Raw genomic sequence first — 21,120 nt, 5'->3', positions numbered from 1 at the left:
TACATTGTATTTTATGGGAAGTTGTATTCCTGTTTTGCAACCTTGTTGTTGGTATGTTGAAGTGACTATAACAATAATACTTTATTCAGACTGAGCCACAATTGCAAACAAAGAAGTGAAAACATTGAGCATTTCTTTCATGTAATTTCTAAGTCACAATGAGCATTTACAAGCTTAATATCCTTTCTATTTACCATGTAAACTTTTAATTGTTGGTGCACCCAAATAGCAAACTGTATTTGCAATATTATTTCTTTTCTGGAGGAGGGAAGGAAAAAATATATAAAATTGCTTCCAATAAATGGACGATTAATTATTTCTGAGAACATATTGATGTCTTGATCATTTTGTTTTATTTTGACATTAGAAACTTAAAAATTAATTTGTGCATGAAAATAGGACTAGCATTTATTCTGAAGCCATTAATGTGTGATTTTTGAGTGGCTAGGATATGCAAAGTATGTTTTCCACATCAGTGGATGCAAAACATTAGGACCCTGAGGAGTCTTGCACATCAGCTGAAATGAATCTATATGAACTGAAGTCATTCCTACACCTCTTAAACGGCAGGGGGGTCACTGCATCTAACCACTGCCAGGATACATGGTTCAGCTTGGGGAGAAGTGACAACAAGGATGCCACCATGGGCACCGGAGTGAATTTTAATGCTGGTCTTGATGTTCTGCTGGAAGTGGTGGACAACTAGAGGTCCTGCAGAATGGCTGCATCAGGAAGCCGCGAAGGGCTGAAATAAAATAAAAATAGAAAATGCTGGAAACAATCACTGCACAATCCTCGAACTCTGTTCACCAGGCTCAAGGACAGCTTCTGTCCAGCTGTGATAAGACTATTGAACGGTCTCCTGGTACAATAAGATGGACTCTTGACCTCATAATCTACCTTGTTATGACCTTGCACCTTATTGTCTGCCTGCACTGCACTTTCTCTGTAGCTGTTGCACTTTATTCTGCATTCTGTATTTTACCCTGTACTACCTCAGTGCACTGTGTGATGAATTGATCTGTATGGATAGTATGCAAGACAAGTTTTTCACTGTACCTCAGTACACGTGACAATAATAAACCAATTTACCATATAATCAGCAGGAGGCCGTATCTCTGGAAAGAACAGAGTTAATGTTTCAGGGCTGAAGTAAACTGTCAATGGGAGGAGATGTCCAGTGAGGTCGATGCCTGTAGCAACCACCAAGGATTTGGTCCCAGCGTTGCAGAATGTTTAATTATCTTACGCTTATGGTCATGATCAGTGGAGACAGCAACAACTGCCTTCTGCCAACAGCTGCACTACTGCACACACAAACCACTGCTTCCTGCTGTTCACTTGCCTGGGTTTCTGCAGCACCAACAACTTTACAAGCTTGATGCCAACTGGGTCAAAGCAGTTTGTGTTATCAGCACCCGATTGGCCACCCTGAATGTTCATTCCCTCCGCCACCAACGCACACAGATGCTGCCCCACAACTCCAGTGCTCTGAGTTTGATCTAACCTCCTGCATGCTGTCTGTGTGAAGGTTGGACATTCTCCTTGTGAACACGCCACTTTGCTCCCACATCCTGAAGATGGACAGAGTTATTAGGTTAATTAGCCACTGTAAATTGCCCCTGGTGCATAAGTGAGGGATAGAATGTGGCAGGCATGGTAGCATAGTGGTTAGCATAATGCTTTACAGTGCCAGAGATCCGGGTTCAAATCCGGCCACGGTCTGTAAGGAGTTTGTACGTTCTCCCTGTGTCTGTGTGGGTTTCCTCCGGGTGCTCCGGTTTCCTCCCACATTCCAAAGACGTACAGGTTAGGAAGTTATGGGCATGCTATGTTGGCACCAGAAGCGTGGTGACACTTGCGGGCTGCCCCCCAAAAATCACTACGCAAAAGATGTATTTCACTGTGTGTTTCGATGTACATGTGACTAATAAAGATCTTATCTTATCTTAGAATGGGAGGGAGTGGATGGGAATGTGGGGAGAACAACATGGAACCAGTTTTGATAACCATAGATGGGTGCTTGATGTCAGCACGGACTCGGTGGGTGAAGGGCCCGTTTCTGTGATGTGTGACTCTGACAGTGGCTGCACTGCAAAATGCACTGCAATTTCTAACCCAGGCTATTCTGCTGCCACCTTCCAAATCTATGACCTCTTCTACCAAGAAGGACACCACCACCTGCAGGTTCCCCTCCACATCACACACCATCCTGACTTGGAGATGCATCCTTATGCATCATTTATTGTCGCTGGTCTAAATCCTTGAACTCTGCTCAATAGCTCTGTGGGATGATCTTAGAACGTAGAAAAAACATAGAAAACCTACAGCATAGTTCAGGCCCTTCGGCCCACAAAGCTGTGCCAAACATGTCCCTACCCCAGAAACCACTAGGCTTACCCATAGCCCTCTATTTTTCTAAGCTCCATGTACCTATCCAAAAGTCTCTTAAAAGACCCTATCGTATCCGCCTCCACCACTGTTTCTGGCAGCCTATTCCACGCACTCACCACTCTCTGAGTAAAAAAACTTACCCCTGACATCTCCTCTGTACCTACTCCCCAGCACCTCAACCTATGTCCTCTTGTGGCCACCATTTCAGCCATGAGGAAAAGCCTCTGACCAATGCCTCGTATCATCTTATACACCTCTATCTGGTCACCTCTCATCCTCCGTCGCTCCAGAACGACTGCGGCAGTTCAAGATAAAGGCAGATGGGATCTAGTGAATCAGTTGAGGAGGATGAGTACACTTAAGAAGGAAATCAGGAGGGTGAAAATGGGACATGAGATTTCTTGGCAGATAAGGTAAAGGACAATCTCAAAAGATTCTATAAGAATATTAAGATCAAAAGGGTAACTAGGGAGAGGAGGATCCCTTGAGGATCAGTGTGGTTGTCTATGTGTGGAGCCACAGGAGATGGGCAAAGTCTTAAATAAATACTACTCATCTGTATGTACTGTGGGAAAGGTCACAGAAGCTAGGGAATTCAGGGAAGAAGACAGTAATGTCCTTAAACATGTCAACATTATGAAAGAGGAGGTGCCGTCTGTGTTGAGGCATGTAAAAGGGATATATCCCTGAATTCTGACCAAATGTATCCTAGGACATTATGGGAAGCAAGGGAAGAAATTGCAGGATTCCTGGCAGAGATTTTTGTATCTTCCTTAGCCACAAATGAGATACCAGGAGACTGGAGGTAGCTAATGTTGTGTCTTTGTTTAAAAAGGGCTGCAAGGACAAGTCAGGGAACCTAACTAGTAAGCCTAACATCAGTGGTGGGACATTACTGGAGGGGATTCTGAGAGACAGGATCTATCTGCATTTGGAAAGGCAAGGACTGATTAGGGGTAGTCATAAGAAATCATGTCTCACGAATTTGATTGAATTTTTTTGAAGTGGTGTCCGAGAGGATTGATGAGGGCAGGGTGGTAGATGGATATTAGCAAGACCTTTGACGAGGTAGCAAGTGGTAGGCTGGTCCAGGTAAGCTAGCCAATTGGACATAGAATCAGCTTGGTGGAAGGAGTCAGAAGATGGCATTGGAGGGTTATTATTCAGATTGGAGGTCTGTGACCAGTGGTGTGCCGCAGGGATCGTGCTGGGTTCACTGTTGTTTGTCTTGTATATTAACACTTTGGATGAGAACGTTGGTGGCATGGTTATTAAGTTAGCAGATATCTCCAAAACTGGTGGTGTGGTGGACAGTGAAGAAGGTTGTCCAAGGTTACAAGAGGATCTAGAAAATCTGGAAAAGTCGTATAAAGAATGTCAGGTGGAATTTAACTCAGAGAAGCGTGAAGAGATGTATTTTGGAAAGTTAAACCAGGGCAGAACATGCACAGTGAATGACAGGGCTCTGGGGAGTGTTGTAGAACAGAGAGACCAAGGTTACAGGTACATAGTCACAAAAAATGGTTATGCAGGTAAACAAGGTGGTGAAGAGGGCAGATGGCCTGCTTGCCTTCATCAGATGGGACATTGAGTACAAGAGTTGAGACGTCATGTTACAGCTGTACAAGACATTGGTGACCTGGAATATTGTGTGAAGTTCTGGTCACCATGCAACAGGAAGGATGTGATTTAAGCTATAGAGAGGGTGCAGAGAAGATTCACAAGGATCCTGCCGGGACTGGAGGGCTGGAGTTATAAGGAGAGGCTGGATAGATTGGGACTGTTTTCCCTGGAGCAAAGGAGGCTGAGGGGTGACATTGTAGAGGTTTATAAAATGGGGGCATAGATAAGGTGGCTGGTTCTATCTCTTTCCCAGGGTAGGGGAGTCTAAAATTGAAGGGCATAGGTTTAAGGCGAGAGGGGAAAAATTGAAAGCGGACATGAGGGGCAGGTTTTTCACACAGAGGGTGATGGGTATGGAACAAGCTGCCAGAGGTGGGTAAATTTACAATGTTTGAATGACATTTAGACAGGTACATAGATAGGAAAAGCTTTGAGGGATATGGGCCAAATGCAGGCAAATGGGGCTAGCTCTGGAAAATGCCTTGGTCAGCATGGATGATTGAGGCCGAAGGGCCTGTTTCCATGCTGTATAACTCTGACTCGAAGTCTGCTTACCTTCACCTTCTCCAGGGCCATTTGGGATTGGCAACAAATGATGGCTTTGCTGCTGATGCCCAGATCCCAACAATGGATGGAAGAAAGAGAAAATCAAAATGGCAGACATATCAAACAAATACGTTGTGTCTCTCTTCACAGAAGACACAGAAAACTTCCTGGGAATAACGAGAGCTACAAATCTAGAGGAAATGAAGAGCTCAAAGAAATTGACATAAAAACTAGTAGTGGAGAAATTAGTGGGACCAAATGCCAATAAATCCCAAGGACCTGATGACTTGTATCCTATGGATTTGAAAGCAGAGGCCACAGAAAGAGAAGATGCACTACTTTTCATCTTCCAAAATTACGTAGATAAGCAGCTGGAAAACGCAACCACACTATTTAAGAAAAGAGAGGAAAAAACAAGGAACTTTAGACTCGTTAGCCTACTATGAAGGAAGTGGTAATAGGACACTTGGAAAATAACAAGAGAGGGCAGTATCGACAAGGACTTATGAAAAGGAAATCACATTTGATAAATCTGTTGTATTTGAGGTTGTAAGTTGCGAAATGGATAAGAATGAAACGGGATGTGTTGTATTTAGTTTTTCAGAAGTCCTCTGAGTTGCCACACAAGAGGTTATTAAACAAAGTTTGAGTGCATCGTTTTGGGAGTAATATACTGATATAGATTGAGGATTGGTTAATGGGCAGAAAACAGGGTGAGGATAAACAGCTTCTTCATGTGTTGAGGCACAGACCAATGGGATGCTACAAGCATCAGTGCTGGGGTGCCAGCTGATCACCGTCTATATATTGATTTGGATTGGATGTCAAAACCAAGTCTGGTGCAAAGCTAAGTGGCATTTGCGGATGCATAGTGGATATGGAGGTTGGGTGGGGGGAGGATATGGACAGGTTAGATGAATGGGAAGGCCATGCTTGTTGGAATATGATATGGAAAAATGTAATGTCATCCATTTTGGTTAAAAAAAAGATAAAGTGAGCTACTAATGGTGAGAGATTGAAAGGCATTGGTGTTCTGGGACACCTGGTTGTCCTTGAATGTGAATCACTGAAATTTAACGTGCAGGTTCAGCAAACAATTGGGAAGGCAAATGGTATTGTGGCATTTTATTGTAAGAGGATTTTAGCACCTGAGCAGAGTTCTCATGCTGCAGTTATACAAGTCCCTGGTGAGGTTGCCTCATACTCTCCCTACCTAAGGAAGGATATACTTGTGATGGAAGAAAGCAGCGAAATTATGCAGGCTGGGTTTACGCCCTTGAATTTAGAGGAATGAGAGCATAATTCGGTGATATGCAGCTTTTCTATTGGTAGTGGCAATGGCACCTCGTTGAAGCACTTAATTTGACTGGTGATATATTTATTTCCAAGTCAGCAAATAAAAGCTGTACCTTTTGGCATCTGCTCAATGATATCTACTGAAAACATGCCGTTTTATTTGGATAAAACACTGTAAATTTATTGAAATTCCAACAGTTCATTTGCATCTAAGGTCCTCCTCCTTTGTGGGTTGCCAAGTACTGGCCCTTAAAAGAGCATAACAAAGACAGCTGTGCAACTGCTTTTGTAGAAAGCGCCTCTAAATAATCAAAACATATGCATGAGCTAATGACAACATTGGTTGATTGCACTACTGGGAGGGTATTGTTTTTGCTGATTGTAAATAACCAAATAAACCTCTGGTACAGTTTTGCCACAAAATTAAATTTGGGAGGTGGCTTAGCTCCAAAGTAATAAACCGGATAGATCAGACGCAATGCCAGTTACACTGCATTGACTATAATAATGTGTATGGTTGAATGAGATACAAAACCAGTGTTGCCTCTGGTCTAACTTCCTAACGTTGGTTTACGCTCTTATCTCCATCTTCATGTTCAGTGAATTTGCAGAAATTTGTATGGCAGAAATGGTGTCGAATTGCTTGAAGTATTGGAAAATACATACTGTGGTACCACCATATGTATTGTGGCTACCACAATTGTCAATTAGGCTCCTGGCCCACAGGAGTGCATGACACCGAGGCCCCACCAGATCAGAGTCCTGACCTCCTGGAGCAGCCGCAGCAGAGTCCTGATGCCAAGGCCCCACTGGGCGCCCCCACCAGATGCAGCCACTCAGTTGGGAATCGTGGTAAGAGAGTTGGCCTGGAGGTGAAATTGAAGCAGAGCAGTTTCAAGTCCTCCGTCCCCAGCATACGCCCAGAAAACATCCAGGCCATTGAAAATAAAGTGGCCGAACTTGCCTCTCAAAGGGAACTGAGGGACTGCTATGTGCTCAGTGTTACAGGGGTATGGCTCACACCTGCTTCACCTGACTGTCCAGTACAACCTGAGAGCTTCTCAATTCACCAGGTGGACCCACACGGTGTCCTCAGGCAAAGTAAGAGGTTGAGGGGTCTGCTTCTGAATCAACTCCTCGTGGTGCTCGAACGTGACGGTCCTGATGAGTTCCTGATCACCAGACCTGGAATATCTGAAGTGCCACCCATACTATCTGCCTTGGGAATTCACCAGCTATCCTGATGGCAGTCTATATCCCAGGTGGACGTGAAGCCTGCACTCAAAGAACTATACTTCCTGATCAACAGCCTTGAAACAGTAATCCTGAGGCCCTGTTCATCATAGCTGGGGACTTCAACCAGGCCAACTTCAAGGGTGTGCTGAGTAAAATACTGTCAGCGCATTTCCTGTCCCACCAGAGGCCCAGACACCCTGGACGTTGACTTCAGAAAGTGGGGCGGAGCACACGACCTTATATGTATCAATGACGCTGAGGCAGAGATGGTTGAGAGCTCAAGTTCCTAGGTGTAAACATCACCAATAGCTTGTCTGGGTCCAACCACGCAGATGCTATGGCTAAGAAATCACACCAGTACGTCTACTTCCTCAGAAGGCTAAGGAAATTTGACATGTCCTCGATTACCCTCATCAATTTTTATAGATATGCCATAGAGAGCATCTTATCTGTATGTACCATGGCTTGGTACGGCAACTGCTCTGCCCAAGATCGCAAGAAACTGCAGAGAGTTGTGGACACAGCCCAGTCCATCACAGAAACCAGCCTCCCCTCCATTGATTGGGTTGGCTGCTTTCAAAGACCCCTCCCACCCTGGTCATTCTCTTTTCTCCCCACTTGCATGGGGCAGAAGATACAAAAGCTTGTAAACATGCTCCTCTTCTATGATAAAGAAGAACTCTTGATCTTTCAACCTACCTCGTCATGGCTCTTGCACCTTGTTTGTCTACCTGCACTGCACTTTTTTTTATAACTGCAACACTATATTCTGCAATCTGTTCCTGCTTTTCCCTTTGTACTACCTCCATGCACTTGCATTTGGAATGATCTGTCTGGATGGCATGCAAGACAAAGTTTTTCACTGTATCTCAGTACATGTGACAATAAACCAATTACCAATTTATTTTAAGGTATGGGAGGTGGCCAAGTGTCTAAGGTGCTGGATTTAGGCTCCAGTCTCTCAGGAGGTGAGGATTCGCATCCCACCACTGTGCATTTTCACTTTTTCTTTTTTGGGCAGCACTGTGGCACAGTTAGTAGGAGCTGCTGCCTCTCAGCTTCAGCAGCCCGGGTTTGATACTGACTTTCAATGTTGTCTCTGTGGAGCTTGCACGTTCTCCCTGTGTTGATGTGTATTTCCTCCAGGTAGTCTAGTTTCCTCCCACAACCCAAAGATATGCAAGTTGGTAGGTTAATTGGCTGCTGTAAATTGCCTCTAGTTTGTAGGTGACAGTAGGACCTGGAGGGAGTTGATGGGAATGAGGGGAAAATAAAATGGGATTAGAGTAAATGGTTGCTTGCTGGTTGATGCAGACTCAAAGTGGACCAAGGGCCTGCTTCTATACAATACGATTCTATGGCTTTGTGCAAAAACAGAGTGATAACATAGAAGTGGCTTGCAGGTTCTGTTCGCTAAATCTCTCTCAACTGCTATGTGATCATCTGTGCACATCCAATTTCCACACAATTTAGCACACAGTTAAGGGAGAAGCATAGCGTCCTGCCCTTGGTGCAGATTTTGTTCACTCAACATCTATTGCATCAGGTCAGGAAAGGATCAGTGGGAGCAGTTTATATTAAGGAAAATATTGCAGTATCTGAAAGAGACAATACCCTTCAGGGATTAGAAAACAAATTCTGTTTGATGGGAGTTGATAAAAGATTTTAAAAACTATTTCATCACATGTTTTTTATAGGTCATATAGTGGAAAAGAGATGAGGGAGCATTCTTGCAACAACATCAGTGAACTGATCAAGAACTATAAGAGACTTTAACTACCACAATTTTGGGTAATAAATGTATGAAAGGGTGAGAAAGTGCTGAATGTTGCTGAGGAGAACTTTCTTGATTAGTATATTTCCTTGCCAATGAGTATGGAGACCTTGCTGGATCTAGTCCTGGGGAAAGAAATGGATTGAATGGAGAACGTATCTAGTGGGATCTCAGGAATAATGATCATAATGTCAAAGCATTTGTTCATGGTGTCTCACAAGCAGATATTGAGGATGGGAACAGCACTGGGCAGTTCATGATGGAGGATCCAAGATCCTCTAAGCTCTGCCTGCCGGACATGGCTTCTTCACCTCCAGGGTCATCTAACTACAAGATACTTTTGGAGCAGATTTGTGAAGTGTTACCAGGCATCTCAGTTATGTTGTCACTCTTGCAGAATGGAAAAGTCTATCTTGAGCATGTTTTATGATGGTGTAGGCTTTTGATATGATATCCTCGTCCATGGAAAGATCTGCCACTCTCATGGACCTTGGGGACAGCAGTCAAATGGGTTAATGGAGGTTAATGCTACCTTCAACAGGATGACAGATATCCTATTTTTCACCATCCTGCACCTCCCTGATTTGCATCGGGAACTCATTGCTGGCAGGAAAGTGCAATGGGACCACAAACACAAAATGGTGACAGGAACCATGAAGGTCAGGGCTCCATCCAAAAGGCTTCCCCTCTCACCTGTTACCCAGCCTTCCTTCCCCTACCCACGTCTCCATCCCCCAATCCAGTCAGAACCCCATATGCAGCCCAATGTCCTCTTCAGGTTATTGTTGTTTTATTTCTTCCAGCAGAGCTGTAGTTGTATGAGTGTTTTGTTCTATCTAGAGATCCATAAAGCTGGTAAAATATTTCTGTAGCTCTTTTGGCAGTTGCTGAAGGGCCTTTACCTGACTTCAAGGTTCAGTACAAAACTTTAGCTCCCAGTACGATTTGGAATTGACCTGAGACACAAGAACATGACGTTAGAAATAGGAGCAGGAGTCAGCCATCTGACCCGTCGAGCCTGCTCTGCCATTCAATAAGATCATGGCTGATCTGGCCGTGGACTCAGATCCACCTACCTGCCTTTTCCCCATAACCCTTAATTCCCCGACTATGCAAAGATCTATCTAACTGTGTCTTAAATATATTTAATGAGGCAGCCTCTACTGCTTCCCTGGGCAGAGAATTCCACAGATTCACTACTCTCTGGGAAAAGCAGTTCCTCCTCTTCTCCATCCTAAATCTATTCCCCCAAATCTTGAGGCTATGTCCTCTGGTTCTGGTCTCACCCACCAGTGGAAACAACCTTCCTGCCTCTATCTTATCTACCCCTTTCATAATTTTATATGTTTCTATAAGATCCCCTCTCATTCTTCTGAATTCCAGTGAGTATAGTCCCGGGTGACTCAATCTCTCCTCATAGGCAAACCCCTCATCTCCGGAATCAACTTGGTGAACCTCCTCTGCACCGCCTCCAAAGCCAGTATATCTTTCCTCAAGTAAGGAGACCGGAACTGCACGCAGTACTCCAGGTGTGGCCTCACCTGTACCCTGTACAGTTGCAGCATAACCTCCCTGCTCTTAAATTCAATCCCTCCAGCAATGAAGGTCAACTTTCCATTTGCCACCTTGCTAACCTGTTGCACCTGTAAACCAACCTTTTGCGATTCATGCACAAGCACTCCCAAGTCCCTCTGCACAACAGCATGCTGTAGTCTTTCACCATTTAAATAATAATCTGATCTTCTATTTTTCCTTCCAAGGTGGATGACCTCACATTTACCAACATTGTACTCCATCTGCCAGACCCTTGCCCACTCACTTAACCTATCTATATCTCTCTGCAGACTCTCTGCATCCTCTGCATAATTTGCTTTTCCAGAAAATTTAGTGTCATCAGCAAACTTAGATACACTACACTTGGTCCCCTCTTCCAAGTCGTTAATGTATATTGTGAACAGTTGTGGGCCCAGCACTGACCCCTGTGGCACCCCACTCACCACTGATTGCCAACCAGAGAAACACCCATTTATCCCAACTCTCTGCCTTCTATTGGTTAACCAATCCTCTATCCATGCTAATACATTACCCCCAACTCCATGCATCCTTATCTTATGGATAAGTCTTTTACGTGGCACCTTATCGAACGCCTTCTGGAAATCCAAGTATGCAACATCTACCCGTTCACCTCTATCCACTGCGCTCATTATATCCTCAAAGAACTCCAGTAAGTTTGTCAAACAGGACCTGCCCTTCCCGAATCCCTGCTGCGTCTGCCTGATGGAACCACTTCTATCCAGATGTCTCGCTATTTCTTCTTTGATAGCTTCAAGCATTTTCCCGACTACAGACGTTAAGCTAACGTTAAGCTAAGCTAATAGTTACCTGCCTTTTGCTGACATCCTTTTTTAAACAGCGGCGTGACATTCGCTGTCTTCCAGTCCGCCGGGACCTGCCCAGAGTCCAGAGAATTTTGGTAAATTATAACAAGTGCGTCTACTATAACTTCTGCCATTTCTTTCAGTACCCTAGGATGTATCTCATCAGGACCAGGGGACTTGTCTACCTTTAGGCCCATTAGTTTGCTCTTCACTCAAGGTGAGGTGAAGGTTAACCTTCACTGAAGGTTAGGTGCTAGAATAAGGAAGAGAAGCTGCTGTGGCAGAGGTTATGTCTGCTCAAGGTGCTAAGAGAGCAGTTCTCTGACCTGAACTTCAGTGATGAACAGTATGCAAGACATTTGTGTTTCAGTCAGCATGTTCTTATTGAAACCCATCAACTGCTGCAGGCATTTCTGTAACAACACAGGCAGGTGGAGGACCACATGAAGTCGTGATAACGTCTTTCTGCCACAATCCACTGCACTGCACAAGCTTCCATAATGGGCCAAATGCTGGTTTGAGGCTGCTGACGACCTGCCCGTGCTGCTGGCGTGTAACTCCTGCACTTGCAAACAGCAAGGTCACGCTGCAACATGAAATGCAGGAGCAGACCATGCTTCCACTGCCTGAAGCATTCTAAAGTAGCTCTAGAGTACTGAACTGACCTGGTCTCAAAGTTCATGGTTGTCTGGTGTATGCAGCGCAATCTTGGGGCACATCCCCCAACACTATAACTGCACCATGAGCATCTTGGGTATACGGAGGAATTCGTTAATGAACAGAAGAGAAAACCTTTGTGGCCAGCAACAACTTATTTAACTCTGACATTAAACACAACACGAGTCACTATCTTGTACCTTTCTTCCCTCCATAGTTAACCAGCACGCTGCCTGCTTGGCCACAATGCAAAACTAAAAGCTAACACAACATTAAAAATTCCAAACCCAGATTTACAAATTAAAGCACACCGTATTGCATAGGCAAATAGCTACTTGTGTGTCATATTAGTGCCTGTCAACTGTGTTATTTTTATCCATTCTGATGCAGAATGTCTCGTGGAAGAAGCCTGACCTTCACTGAGGGAGACTGCGGATGGTGTTTGTAGATGATCTTGACCAGCTGTGGCCTTAGAAGATCGAGATATGAACTGCACCAAGGATAGCAGCACTTTGGGCTAACTTGCTGACAGGCAGCAGCAGGGTAACTGGCCAAGTGCCAGTGATGGGTAGAGGAATGATGTTGTCCTGTGAGAGGACAGCTGTACCATGCACCAGTATCTACTGCCACTCCCATAGATAGGCACTTCAGCAATCTGAGTAATCTATTGGAGGGCTGCTGTGATATCCTTCAAGATGTTCTGAAGAACTAAAGCTATCCTGAAGGCAGTCTGAGGTTGCTCAGAGCAAGTTGAGCTTGCATGACAGAAATCTGACCCTTAGATGCAGCACATAGCTGCTGAGTGGTCTCTACTATTGCTACAGTGGAAACCTATCAGCTTTTAAATGCTGCATCATGGTCAGGCCCACAAGTGAGATAATGAGGTCACCCATGCTGGAAAAGAAGGGCTCCAGTCCTGAGCAAAGTCGTGTTGATTTCCCTCCTGCCCCTCAGTATCTCAGGCGTTGTGCGTACCCGTCAACCACCTTCCTCGTTCTCTGGAGCAGAAATTGTGTGCCCCCTTCTAAGGAGTGACACCTGCACTACCCTATCCTCTGACCTGACTGCAGACCACCCCTTCCTAATCTCTTGCATGCAGACCCATCTCAAAGTTACCCTCCAGTTTGCTCATTGTGTCTGTATCTGAGATGAGAACTGTGAGTGCGCTTGAATAACTTTCTTTGCAACATCACTGGTGCCTTACCATTGTTACTGGACCAGTTTTAATTCTTGGTTACCTGAAGGGAGAAGAGCACAAGAGTAGGGTTGTGGTAACAACAGCAGCAGGAAAGTCAGGAGTGCACCAGTATACCATTTCTACCTTCAAAATAACAGCAGATTATAAGGCGAAGTGGTAAGATTAGATTTGAGGATGGCATTATCTTCCTTATTTTTAACCCTGCCGCAGTCCATGGTCTCTACAATCACCGATCCAATGATAGTAAAAAGGTAATGTAATGCAGAAGGCCTGTCTCTGAAAGTCGAACAACTGCTGCCTACCATTATACATCACTTTGTTCTGCAAAGGCGGAGGAATTATGTCACTGAACGTGGTGAAGTGTGTTTGTGTGATGTGCATGTCATGGTTGAACAGCTGCCATTTGTGTAGAAAACTATGAGCTGTGGGTGTACAGCTTACAGTAATGTTAAATGTGTGTGAATCAGATGGAACACATAAATATCAGGATGTCCTTATTGATCAAGGTTGTTGTTGGTTTAGAATGACTGTGTGGTGCAGTTGAAGGATGTGGCATCTGAAGGTACATTCACTAACCATGACTTAGCAAATGAGGGAATTGAACCTTCTTTTGTGGCCTGCTATGCAAATCCTTCACTATTAACTCCTGGAATTGACCCTCACAGCTACTTCCCCTTGCCTATCCATTGTTTTAAAGCTCCCTAGCTCTAGCTCTGCTGGTACTCTTAATTTGTACCTCCTCCACCATTACTGCAGAGTCAGGTGTTTGTGGAACTTTACCCTGTACTGACCCATTCTTGAATGAGTTCCAGTTTTGCTGCCAGTACCTGCTACAGCCTCATTTCACCTCCCTGTTAAGAAGGTCTGACTGGCTTTCAGCGGGGTAGGATAGCTTTGTGTGGTGCTAGCAGAGACAAAAAAGCCTGTGTGCAGTGCTACCCGAGTACATGAGCAGGCATGGATGTGTGCTAATGGAGAATTGAGGACCCCAAACTTATTCATAGGCCATCCAATTTAGGTTTAGTTTTTTTTGGCAGTTTCATTGAAAATATGTATCTGCCCATCCATATGCACCATATCAATTGCCCAAAATCATTTTTGAATGTGGCATTCTGTTCTACACACAGTATGGTCTGACCAAGATGTGACTCAAGTTTAAAGTAATACTTCTCTTTTTCAACAGACCTTAGTGTTTGGTTTTCTTTTAATGCTTAATAAACTGCATTGCTACTTTTTAGTGCCTTGTTTTTTTCAGTTTCAGATTCCTTTGAACCCATGCCTGATCTGTAATGTAATTTGTAACAACTTCCTTTTCCCCAGATCCCTTAATAACTATGATTGATTGTCAAAAATCAGTCAGTCACAGACTTAAACTTGACAAATGAACATGCATCTATTGCCATTTGCATGCGAGTTCCAAATTCCTATCAAGGTCTGCTTGTAGATATGGTTCCAAACTTCTCTCCTGAAATGGCTGCCTCTGATTTTTAGGCTATGCATCCTACATAGTCCTAGTTCACCAACCTGTGTTGAGTTGAATTCTATCTATTAACTGAATTAGTTGAAAAATTCAGTCATATTACATCTCTCTTTTCCAAATTTCGGGAACTACAACCTATTTTCAGTAATTTTGCCTAATTAATCCTTTGGTCTAAGTATCACTCTGGTAAATGTACATTGCACTTGCTGCAAGGCTAGTACAGGGCTGCCATGTAATGAATGACCTGACTTACGGAAATCTGACTTTATGTAAATTATCCATTTTAAAGCATTTTCAAGCTAATGATAAAACGTTTCATGGTATTCATTAATTAATACAAACCATTAGTTTAGTTATGGTCATTGTCAGGGTGCTTATTCAATGAAATGAAAGGATTATTGCAAGTATATGCTGCGTTATCTGATAGGGTTATTATAGAAAATGGACATTTGATTTGGGAGAAACCAACATGGATAGTTCTCAGGATGGAAACCTTGTATAACCCAGGGACTGCAAGTATATCCTTTCTAAAATGTGTTGCCTGAAATGTGCATTGTACCCTAGTGTGACCTAATAGGGTCTTGAATAGTTGGAGTATGATTTCTTCTTGATGTACCCCCAATCTATAAATGTAAACATTCTGTCAGCTTTTTGACTTTTTTTTGTTTCTACCTCTTTGTTTTAATGAAATCTGTATATTCACCTCCGACCCCTGCTACCTCTTGCCAACCCCATCCCTTTGGAACTCCACTGCTTCGAGCTTTATCTTTTTTAGAAAGTATTCTGATCTATGCTTTTTCAGTCAAAGTGGGTGACTTCGCATTTGCTTAATTGAAATATATTTACCACAGTTTTGCCCATTTGTTTAATCTATTAGAATCTCTTTATGATTAAAAGCTTCTATCTATCCTGCTTGCAGTGTCTCACGGTCTAAGTGATTTCTAAATGCATGGACTAGTTGTGGTACTAATATAGATCTTTGGGCTCCAATAACTTTGTCCCAGCAATATGAGTATTAGTCAACATTGACTCAGCCGATTTACTTATGTTCCTCTCGTGATGGTTCCCCTATTTTAAGAGCTAATGCAAGATACTGCTAGAGTTGTATGTTAAATAGACTTAATTGAGGTATTTTCTTCCTGTTTGTTTGCCTTTTACAATTTATTTAATGACAGATAATCTTATGTTTTAATATTCAAAAGCAAAATACTGTGGATCCTGGAAAGCTGAAATGAGAATAAAAAATACTGGAAGTACTCATAGGTCACACCATATCTGGAGAGAGAAACAGAATTAATGTTTCAGTTCAATAGCCTTTCATCAGAATCCTTGATAAAATATAGCTTCTGAAGATCACAATGTGGTTACAAAAGAAGTCTTGATACCCATTATAATGGTAATTCTTTACTTCTAGAATATTGGATTGTCAAGTGTTCCTGTGCTCCCTAAGCTGAATTTTTCCAGATACAGCTTTAGGCTAGTGATAAAACAATACAGTAGAATGGCTGAATCTACTTGTATCCATTTGTGTAGAGTGTGTGTGTGTGAAGGTAATATGGAAATAAAACAAAACTACAGGTGCTGGAAATCCGAAATAAAACTAGAAGATACTGGAAACAATTAGGCAGGTCAGGCAGCGTCTGTGGAAACAGAAACAGTTTTCTTCTCTTTTATTCAAGTGTAATATGCAAACTTAACAGATACATGAAATGAGTACTATGTGTATAATATCAACATCTAATATTTGGTGTACCAATATTTCAAGGTCAAGAAGAAACTATACCTCCGATTTTGGGGGAAAAAAATTTTAGCTCTTTTTTTTTCATCTCCTTCCCAAAAGTCACTTGGAGGAGTTCCAGGAACACAGCCATTGCTGCCGAGTGGAATAGACCCAACGCGACAGCAAGGTAAATGTCTATCTTAGTTCTTTATTTCATGGGCAGTTCTTCTGTGGTATGAGATGTGGTAAAATCCTGCTTCTGTTTCTTGTGTCCTAATTACGTTTAATGTATTTGTAGAATTCCCTGGCTTCTGCTGTATTCTGCTGGTTGCTTCAGTATAATTTGGATAATTACACAAATTCCATTCAGGACGACTCAATTCTGTGATCTTTTGGGGTCGATTTAAAAATCTTGTTCCGAAGTAGTTCCCTCCCACAAAACTGGCCATGATAAATGAAGCACCATCGGGAGCTGCTGTATATTGCATTCATTTACATGTCTTTGAGGAGGTGCAACTGTTGAGTGCAAGTATATGAATAAGTACGGTCAGAAAGATTTTGAATATAAAAATATAGTAAGAAATTCACCACCCATACGAGCTAGAAAATAGATTGGTACATTTATTAAAATAATAAATAAATTGAACTTGGTTAGTCTTAGGTAGTAGATAGACATTATGATTTATACTGCTTATCTAAACTGATTAACCACCTCTAATTCCTCAGAAGGCGAAGGAAATTTGGCATGTCCCTGATGACTCTAACCAATTTTTATAGATGCGCCAAAGAACGCATCCTATCTAGATGCATCTGTATCATTTGGTATGGCAACTGCTCTGCCCAAGACCGCAAGAAATTGCAGAGTTGTGAACGCAGTGCAGTCCTTCACACAAACCAGCCTCCCCTCCATTGTCTCCCATCTACACTTCCTGCTGCCTTGGGCATAATTGAGGATCTCTCATATCCCCAGTCATTCACTCTTCTCCCCTTTCCTGCTGGGTAAAAGATACGAAAGCTTGAGAGCCTGTACCACGAGACAGAAGGATAGCTTCTATCCCACTGTTGTTGGACTCTTGAATGGACCTCTCGTATGCAAAAAGATTGGAGCATATGCATTGAGTATAGTGTGCTGATTCCACATTAGAATGAGCCAGAGGGTCATGAGACATTAAGTTATCCCATGGGGTGGTGGGGGGTAATCACTAAGGTGCTAGATCATCTCATTCTTAGGAAACCCACCACATGAAGACAGTGTTCCTCTTCTGGTTTATCTTCCTAGAAGGTGGTGCACCACTGCCATGTTGTTTAAGCTGCCCGTCTCATGCCTGTTATGTCTCACTCCGTGGTAATGTCACTGTTAAAGAATTTGTTTTTGAGTTCCCAGGCTATGATAGTAGAATGACATTCAGGGCTATCGCTGTTGGGGCTTACTTTGAGGGTCCTTGTGTTCCTAGTGCTGAACTGCATACTGCGTGATTTCTGTTAGTGTGGGATAGCTGCAGCAAGTCAGTTACCACACATGCTGGACGGGGTTCCAAGGCAACTGCATAGGGGCCTGTCAGTGTTTGTCTTCACTCATACACATGCTCATGTACAGACAATCCCACTGTCTTCTCCCTGCCCTTTCCCCCACCCACACTGGCGCCCTGTGAATCCTCACACCCTTCGTCCTTGGGGGTTCTCAGCTGGAGAATGGGGGGGGGGGCAAGAGGAGGACGTGGGGTGGTGAGTGAGGTGTGTGGAGAGAACTTGCGGAAGTGAGTGGCAGCAGAAAGTCAGGGGAAAGATTTGCAGTGGGGGTGGGGTACCTGTTACATGGAATAAAGGAGGAGATGTGGTGGTAGGGTGCGGGTGGGAGGGGGGAGAGAGAGAATGGACGGGTTGGAGGAAGGGGGTCCAGAAGAGAGTAGCAGGAGGTGAGGGGGCATTGAAGGAGGATATTCTGGGGCAGAAAGGATCAAAAGTCTAAGTGTTTTAAGCTGTTATTAATTAACTTTATTTTTGCCTTTTCATTTTCTTTTCAAAAATACTTACATCACTTTAATTAGTGTTTAAAATGCCTCTGAATTCCAGAAACAGTTAATCTTTTTAATAAAGCCTCACAGCTTTAATAGAGGGTCAAGCCCCAATGCCCCACCCCCCGACCCCTCCTCCCATCCCATCTTCACCTTCTGTCCAAATTCTTGAGTTGTCCGGGGCAGGGCCTCGGACAGTGATTGTTGGCATGGCCCTGGTTCAGCATGATTCCACCCAACAAGCATCCACTCTCTAAAAATCTGTTTCTGTCGATTGTTTTTCAAAGAAATTGTTTGAAAGTTCTATCTAAGTGTGCTGGTTTGGGTCAGACTTTGCTTTGTATTTTGAGCAGATGCTCAGGGGAACAAAACCACTTCTCAAAGCAGGCATTATTTTATGTGTAATTTGTGCCAGAATCTTCAATTTCTCCCAAAGCAGAACATTTACCTGTTTATATAGTTTGGTATTATATTTAATGTGTAATGTTCTATATTAATTCTGGTGCAGTCATTTAGCAGATGGCTCAAAGCTTCATTTCTGCAAAATATATTTTCTAATTTATGAAATATGTAAATCAACTGAAATGTTTATCTTTGCATTTGCTTTGACGTTTTGAGGGAATTTGATAAAATGCAGGAGAATTAATTTGCATTTGTGACATTTTGACATTCAGGACATCCAACCATGGGTGGACCAATGCAGAGGATGACTCCTCCCCGGGGCATGGTTCCCCCCTTAGGACCCCAGGTAGCTAGTAACTGTGTTTATATTATTGGCTGTATACACTTCTCAGATGAAAGTTTATGCATCAATTGTTCAGAATTACTTATTTATTTATAGTATGCTAAACTACATGCATTTTTAAAAAAAAATTTACTGACAAAAATCCATATTTTGATGTGATTGTGGAGGTTTAAGTTCCCAATAAGCTTTCAGTATTACTCGTTTTGAAATACAGGCCACGGTCCTCGAATTCTACTCGGGAAATCATTAACCTACTTTCCTTTTTTTCCCCATTTCTCTCTGGTTTTTCTTTTCTTTATGGTAGTCTGACCCTTGGTTATCATTGCAGAGTTACGGAGGAGGAATGAGGCCCCCACTGAATGCTTTAGGTGGTCCTGGCATGCCAGGAATGAACATGTAAGTAAAGTGATGAATTCTTTTTTCCAAGTAGTCAACATTACTAGGGTGTCGGATAAGGATATAAGAAAGTCAGAACTAAAGGTTACCATTATTTATGTCCATTTCTTCTCTAAATTAATTAATAAATATTAATTATGTTGCCTGTTGATGTGGAGATTGCTGCATTACTGAAACAGGTTTGGTGGATGTAGTTTGTTTAAGATGGGGAACATTTTGGACCATTGTTCATCCTAGGTTGAATTCGGATGAAGTAGTGTTTGGCAGTCCTGTTCAGTGAAGTGCAGTTCAAGATTTGCAACAGACTTGAGGATTAAATTTATTTTGTAGCTTTAAAAAAAAAGATTGATAGCTATATTGAATTGTGCCATTTTATTGTCTAATTTTCCAAATGTAGACTTTTGTAAATGTTTTCTGAAGTAAAATTATAAATTTACCTTTTTTGTCTGTAACTACATTTCTTGTATTAATTCCATATCTAACACTGGTAAGTGGGGTTTTATTAATCTAGCCTAACTGTTGATCCTGTGGACAAGTTAGAAGCTGCTAATCAACTTCACTGAAGTGAAGCCCAACTGTGGGCTCACTAATTTTTCATTGGGATGTAATGCCATGTCACACAGCCTGTGAACAACATATAACCTGAGGAGGCTGAGGGGGGACCTGACAGAGGTGTACAGAATTATGAGAAGTATACATAGTAAGAAACATTTCCCCATAGAAGAGGTGCCTAAGACCAGAGGGCACAGGTTTGTGAGGAGTAAGATGTTTACAGGGGATCTAAAGAGAATTTTTTTTCACCCAGAGAATGGATACAATCTGGACTGCACTACCTGATGGAGGCAGGTTCTCTCAAATATTTAGGAAGTGTCAGGACAAGCACTTGAATCTCCACGGTATGGAAGTGCTAGTAAATGGGATTAGCATAGATGGGACTTGATGGTTGGCATGAACATGGTGGGTGAAAGGGCCTGTTTCTGTGCTGTATAACTCTATGACTCAACATACTGTACCTGCAGTGAAATGAGGTGCATGCTTAGGAGCTGCTGCTTAAAACTTTTTCATTAAATGGTTGATCAAAGAGAGCTTTGTGAAATTTTAAAAAATGACATGTATTGCCTATCAAGAAGATAGTAGAGGTGCAATATCACTATATTAAATAAATAGATTTATTGTGATGCTAATTTGTGCTTTGATGTTTATTCTCTTCTGAAGAGTGCTCAAATATAGGTACTTAAAATCTTGTGTACTGTGGAAAGTAACGGCAGCAGTTACTTTCCACAGACACGGACAAACTTTAAGTTTTACTGGCAAACTTCCTTTAATGCAGCTTTTCACTAACAGTCCAAGAATATTAACACATATTCACTCTACATTGTGCGCACACAATTAAAGAATGGAGTTTTGAGGTGTTTTCTAAGTTTGTACCACCAACAGGAAGTCTAGTCCAGCACACCCACAATTTCTTTGTGTGTGTTTGGCAGTCAAAGCTCCTGTTCTGCACTCTAAACTCAAATCCTCAGCATTCCTTATCTTGATGGTTTATATCGTTGTGCACTGGTCAAAGCTACAAATGCGAATAAGTTTCACAGCTAGTTTAAGTAATTCTACAGAGCGTATTTCTATGGAACCTAGTTCACCAAAATAAATATGGTTTAGGAA

General features: G+C 42.6%; 1 protein-coding gene across 2 annotated transcripts in view; it reads left to right on the top strand.

Moving 5' to 3' along the window:
* LOC127572339 (single-stranded DNA-binding protein 2) overlaps positions 1 to 21,120 on the top strand; it is a 299,567-nt gene that overhangs the window by 231,210 nt on the left and 47,237 nt on the right. For both annotated transcript variants that reach the window (XM_052019481.1, XM_052019480.1), the window contains 3 exons: positions 16,423 to 16,489; positions 18,992 to 19,065; positions 19,391 to 19,458. In XM_052019481.1, the coding sequence (XP_051875441.1) occupies positions 16,423 to 16,489; positions 18,992 to 19,065; positions 19,391 to 19,458 (209 nt within the window). The remainder of the gene's footprint in view (positions 1 to 16,422; positions 16,490 to 18,991; positions 19,066 to 19,390; positions 19,459 to 21,120) is intronic.

Source organism: Pristis pectinata, chromosome 7 (genome assembly GCF_009764475.1).
Source record: "Pristis pectinata isolate sPriPec2 chromosome 7, sPriPec2.1.pri, whole genome shotgun sequence".
Taxonomy (NCBI): domain Eukaryota; kingdom Metazoa; phylum Chordata; class Chondrichthyes; order Rhinopristiformes; family Pristidae; genus Pristis; species Pristis pectinata.
The sequence above is the reverse complement of the archived record's forward strand: the minus strand, read 5'-3'. Positions and strand labels throughout refer to the sequence as shown.